This window comes from Hakea prostrata, chromosome 7 (assembly GCF_041222555.1).
Source record: "Hakea prostrata isolate BN-2017 chromosome 7, UWA_Hpros_2, whole genome shotgun sequence".
Classification (NCBI taxonomy): Eukaryota; Viridiplantae; Streptophyta; class Magnoliopsida; order Proteales; family Proteaceae; genus Hakea; species Hakea prostrata.
The window spans coordinates 73,955,512-73,961,937 of record NC_142606.1 but is presented as its reverse complement, the minus strand read 5'-3'; the positions used below and the strand labels follow the sequence as shown (position 1 = coordinate 73,961,937).

Here is a 6,426-nt window from a genome sequence, read left to right as displayed (position 1 = left end):
TGCCGGAAGAACTTCAAATTCCATCCACTTCCAACTTCATCTAATGTGGCTTATAGAAGTGGAAGATGATATAGTATTTGTAATACATGTCAAATAATTCATTGTGATTTTCAGTTTTCAGGCTAAAAGCTATATATAATATATGCCCCAAAAGTATCCAGATTAACTAAATTGATTGCAGTATCCATTTGAACTTAAATGTTCAAGTATTAAACATGTATAGCACACGTAAAAATGCATTATTCTGTATTAAATAATCCAGCTATTAAAAGGAACTAAATAGTTTAGTTACTTGAAGAAATTAAGAAAAAGGGATAATTACTATTGCCCCTACTTTGATTTTATTACTATTGTATCCTCTGTACTTTTCAAAACCTTTAACTTTGTCTACAATTACTATTGCCCCCTACCGTTAAGTTCCGTTAGTTTATTGATGATGTAGCATCTTTATATTTTCTCAAAAACCCCAAAATACCCTTATACTTATCTCTTTGCTACTTTACCCTTTTGTCAAGTTACAGTAGTACCATTAATTAACTATTATAATCCGTTTTATTTTTAAAAAAAACACCAAATAAAGAAAGAATGATTGAATAAAACTCAAATAGAAAGCAAAGAAGAAGGAAAATCGAATTCAGTTCAAATTGGAAATTGAATATCACCTAAAATATTTTCAAAATAAATGAAGTTTAGTGAAGGTGGGAAACCAAATTGGATTTGGATTTTGCCCATTTCTTTAATTCAAAATAAATGAAGTTTAGTGAATGTGGGAAACCAAATCATACTTGGATTTTGCCCATTTCTTTAATTCAAAATAAATGAAGTTTGGTGAAGGCGGGAAACCAAATCGGATTTGGATTTTGCCCATTTCTTTAATTCAAAATAAATGAAGTTTAGTGAAGGTGGGAAACCAAATCGGATTTGGATTTTGCATATTTCATTAATTCGAAATAAATGAAGTTTAGGGTAAAATTGACATATTTAATTTGGTTTTTATAAATGGGATAGCATCATCTTTTGATTTTTTTTTAATTTTAATGAAAGGCAAATTAGACATTACATATTCAAACTTAACGGCTACTTAACACCGTTATAAGGAAGGGGGCAATAGTAATTTCGTAAAGAATAGAGTTTCATTAGTAATAAAATCAAACTACAGGGGGCAAGATAATTATCCCTAAAAAAAACCATATCAAATTGAACTAATCTAAACAAAGTGACTTGAACTAATTAAAATATCAAGTTAGTTAGATCCATTAGGACTCCATTCACGTAGAAATATATATATTTTTGAGCATATAAAGATATATTAAGGTTGTGATTGGTATAAAATTAAAGCATCATTGGATCACTGGTAATTAAAAAAAAAATCAAATTGTGAAATAGATACATTATCAATTTTATAATTCAAACCCTAACTAGGGAGGGTATGAGATTATTTAAAGGGATGCAACCAATTTTTTTCTAAGATTTTTTTTTTTTTTTTTTGGTAAACATTTTTTTCTAAGAGTTTCATGTTAAGGTTGCGTGCCATACATCAAAGCAAAATTGACATGACTGCATATATAATCATATTAATTCCATAATGATAATATGTTCATTTAAAAACTGAAATCTTGCAGACCATGGCCTCACACAAGAGATAATTTTAAGGATAATTACTGTTGTTCCCCTGTACTATAACTTAATTACTATTTTATCCCGTATTTATTTCGAATTACTAATCTAACCTTAAACTTCACCTGTAATTAGTTTGCCCCCTACTGTTAAACTCCGTCAATTAAACGATGATGTGACAATTTTATTTATTTAAAAATTACAAAATAACCCTAAGGTTTTATTCTACTTTTTTATATTTTATACTAAATCATATTATTATCTTTAGTAATTAGGAAAAAATTAAACGTAATTGGATAATTCCTTTTTTTTAATTTTTTTATTATCTTCCTTATATTTACTTTTCAATTTGGTGTTGCTTTTTAGTTTTTGTTATTCATTTTCCAATTTGATGTTATCATTTAAGAAGTTCCCATTTTCATTATATTTTCATTATTTACTATCTAATTTGATTTTTTTTAAAAATCAAAATAATAAGAATATAATTTTAAAATTGGTACATATGGTTTTTTTTTTAAATGAGGACAGTATTGTAATTTGATTTTAATTTTAGAATGGTAAAATAGACATTAAACATTCAACTGTAGCAGTTTCTTAATGCCATTAAAATTGAGGGGAACAACAGTAATTTCTTAAAATGTAAAGGCCTTTTAGTAATTAATAGTATAAAAAGACAACAGTAATTGTCCCATGATTTTATAATTTAAACCCTAACTAAAGAGAGTGTAAGATTATTAAATTCTAAGAGTTTCACCGTTAAGGAAAAACCTCTTATACAACTTCTGTTTGCAATCAATTACTTTAGAATCCGATCCTGTGTGGAATCCATACCTACCCTATTAGGTCAATCGATCGGCTTTAAATAATCTCTTCTTTGAATTTGAAAGTAATATATTATGAATCAAATTCTAACTGGCAATTCTGATATCGTGAAGAGTCTGTGAGTGTATATATAGGATAGGAAAAAACCTAGAAATTCAAAGCGTATAACGAAGGGAAGGAAAAGAAACGATCTAGCAGAAAAGTGAGAAACGCTCTAGGTAATCTGATATACGCCTCTCTCTCCTCCTCTTTTTTTTTTTCTTTTTTTCTTTCATTCTTTCAAGTCTTCCGTAGAGATATATATGTTCTAGTTTCTATTTCTTCTTGATAGTTCCTGTTTCTTCATGCAGTTTTTTTCTAACATCCGCTATGCATAGCATCTGCAAATTGTGAATATTTTCTGAAGTTGTTCTGATTTGTGTATTGTTAATAGAAAAAAAGAAGTTTATTCAGGTTCGCAGCATGACTTCTTCCAATAAGCGGTTGAAGATGGATACCACTAATGATCATGAGGTTAAGAATATCATGGATCAATTTCCAGAGGATATCAGGGTGACAATTGCAAACAAATTAAACTTGGAGAACTTTCTTGGCTTTAGTGTGGTTTGCAAGTCCTGGCATCTAACAAAGAATGACTTCTAAGAAAATATTGCCATTGCAACAGCGATCTCAGTTGCCATGGTTAATGTTTTATCCATCTTTTGGTAATATTCCTAGGTTTTTCATGCTGAATTTCAAAATATTGAAGCTAAAATTTCCTAAAATCGTCTATTGCTCTCAATGTGTGGGTTCTAACGGAGGATGGCTGATAATGGCGCATAAGGTGGGATCAATTTTTCTTCTGAATCCATTAACCCAAGTTATAATTCCACTTCCGCAGATGAGTACCCTTCTCATTAGGCCTGGTTATTCTTTTATTCGCTGGAAAAAAAACTTCATTAATAAGGCTATATTGTTAGCTGCTCCTGCTGCAAATAATTCTGATTTGGATAATAAGAATTTCATGTCTTCAATAGCAGCTAAGAAGAATAATTATGTGGTAATTGCTATTTATTGTAACACTGCATTAGCCTTCTATACTCCATTGGACAAAAAGTGGACCGCTTTGGGATTAGATTATAGAGACGTTATTCTTTATAATGGGAAATTGTATGCCATTACTGATCGATGTGATCTTAGACTTGTGGAGTTGGCTCCTCGTCCTAAAACAACGAACTGTAACATTTCTCCTCCAACTGCTTTGGATATCAGCCGTGGTCCAAGATATGAGCGAAGACTTGATCAATTATACAAGCGAAAGACATATTATTTGGTAGAAAGTTTTGGTGACTTGTTGTTGGTCACCAGAAGTTGTCAAGTTAAGGATAGACGATATTATGGAAGTCTCACATTCAAGATATTCAAATTAGATTTAAAAAATCTAAGATGGATTCAGGTGGAGGACTTGGGTGATCGTATGTTATTTATTGGTAAGAGTACTTTGTCATCTGCCTCAACACGTGACTATCCTCAATTTAGAGAAAATTGTATATATTTCACATATAATGAAGATTTTGGTTGGTTAGGACCAGAGGTAGATCAAATAGTACAAGTTACTGGTGTCTTTCACTTAAAAGATAACCACATTAAACCTTTTTTACCAAGTGTTCTGAATGCTTCTCTATATCCAGCTGTCTGGTTCACACCAAGTTCTTGTTAGAGGGGTAGAGGAAGAGGAGGGGTTTAGTCCTGCTATTGAGACCAATACATGGAGTACCTAATTTATGTATTCAAGTGGTTTTTCTATTTTGTAAGTTCTTTATGCTTAGGTTGTTACTTTGTTAACTTTTTCTATTTATGGAGTATCAAGTGGCTTTGTAAGTTATGTCTTCAGTTCTATGGTTGAATTGGGTGTTTGCCTTGTATGGCAGTGAATTTGCTTATATATTTTTTCTTCTCAAAAGAAATTCATTCGTATACTTAACCAAAATAGATCATTATTAAGGTGCAAATCTACATTAATTGAAAAAAAATATATGAAATTAATATTATGTCCTTATCCATAGTCTACAATAATCCAACCAAATCATCTTTTCAGCTGGCATGAGAGGAGAGGGTAATTCTTAGCGAACAAAATCATGGCATATTAGAGCGGCAAAAGAACTAAACAAAGAAGGAATAAGGCAGTGTTTGCCCTTTCTCTTCTTCTTCTCTCAGTCGTGTGTGAGGATAAAATAGGAAAATAAAATAGAGAAAATAAATAAGAATGAAAAAATGAGAGATTAAATAAGAAATTTTTTGGGAATTATAAGTTACTTTATAATTGGGATTTAACTTTTCTTTCCTTAAAAATAGGACTTAAACGGTATTTCTTAGATAACCATTGAGAATGACATATATATCCGTTATCTTTACATTCAAAAATTATTTTCAGTATTGGGATGCCAAATAGTGATATTTCTGGCTGGGAGCACAGACCCAAGGCATTACAACTACAAATTATATAAGACCTACAAATAAAAAATAATAAATATTTACAAAAATAAACCACATCATCCTAACCTTAGGGGCCCCCTGTAATTCGTGGTCAACAGCCGTTAAGTGAACACAGAGTTGGAGGAGACAATCCGGGCTCGTATTTCACACGTGGAATGAGAAATACGGAAAATTACTTAAATTTTTAAATAATGAGGGTGGGTGGGGGGGGGGGGGCATGGCCCCTCTTCGCTCCCATGTAGCTCTGCCTCTGAGCCACTGCATGCAACCCATGTAAGACCTAAAATTAACGTAATTGCATATATGGTGTCTAGGGGTGGGCATATATATGATCATATTATATCCATAAGGATGTATGGTCATTTAAAAACTGAAATCTAACTGACCATGGCTTCATGGAATTGGTGATTTTAGTTTAAACCCTGACTAGAGTGGGTTTGGTTTACTTATTTATTTTAAAGAAAAAAATAAGAAGAAAAAATAAATGAAAAGAGGAAAACACTAGAGAGGATATGAGATTATTTGAAGGGTTGCGGCTGAGAGGTACGTGTGTTAAAGAAAAAACCTTCTATGCAAATTCTGTTTGAAGTCAAATACCTTTATAGGAATCCGATCCTAAACAATTAGATCAATCGATCGGCTGTGTACAACGAAGGGAAGGGAAGGGAAGGGAAGGGAAGTCAATGACAGGTTACTAAAGCGGTTAAAGGCTCAACTTCCCTAGGGGAGGTCTTGGGATCGCACCTGTTCGGCGGCATTAATTATATATATATAAAATCTCCCTTGAGGAAGTAATCATGGTGCGGGTAAGCTGGCCCGGATGAACCTCATCCAAAAAAAAAAAAAAAAAAAAAAAAGGAAGGATCGAACGAGAGAGTTAGAACTCTAGGTAATCTGATGTACGTCTGTCTCTCTCTTCTTTATATTCTTTCATGTCTTATTTGCTTTTACCACAGGGGGTGGTGGTCTAGTTGTCCCAAACTCACTCCCAAGTGGTTTGGTAAACCTCATGTCCAATATTTGAATCCCCCGTGCTCATCTATTTCTTGCATTAGACAGTTGTGTGCTTTTTGGCCTGGGCATGAGTGCTACCGGTTTCTGTGGACTATATTAGGCCTCCGGTGGGGCTCCGCTGACGGGGCCAGTGCTTGTGCTGGTAGTGCACAGGGCTAATGCTTGCATAATCGAACTCGATAAAAAGTTCGAAGATTGCGTAGCGGGGGGCGCTAGGTAGCCGCTACTGCATCCCCTCTTTTTTATTTACCAAAAAAAAGTGTCTTATTTGTTTTTCTCTTTATCTATTGACTTCCTTCATAAGCTGTTGAAGATGGACATCATTGTTGATCATGGCATCAAAAATATCATAGATGCATTTCCAACAGCAAACAAATTAAAGGCGGAGGATTTTCTTCACTTTAGTGTAGTTTGTAAGTCTGGCATTCAACAACAATGACTGCTAAGAAAATATTGCCATTACACCTGTGACTCCAGTTGCCGTGGTTGATTTTTTTT

General features: G+C 32.9%; 1 protein-coding gene across 1 annotated transcript; it reads left to right on the top strand.

Annotated features, from left to right (window-relative positions):
* Positions 1-3,250: 3,250 nt before the first annotated feature.
* Positions 3,251-4,199, top strand: LOC149012052 (putative F-box protein At2g16290). The gene is made up of 2 exons (XM_089162816.1): positions 3,251-4,012; positions 4,110-4,199. Exons 1-2 carry the CDS (start codon positions 3,251-3,253, stop codon positions 4,197-4,199), a joined length of 852 nt encoding a protein of 283 aa, XP_089018942.1.
* Positions 4,200-6,426: the final 2,227 nt, after the last annotated feature.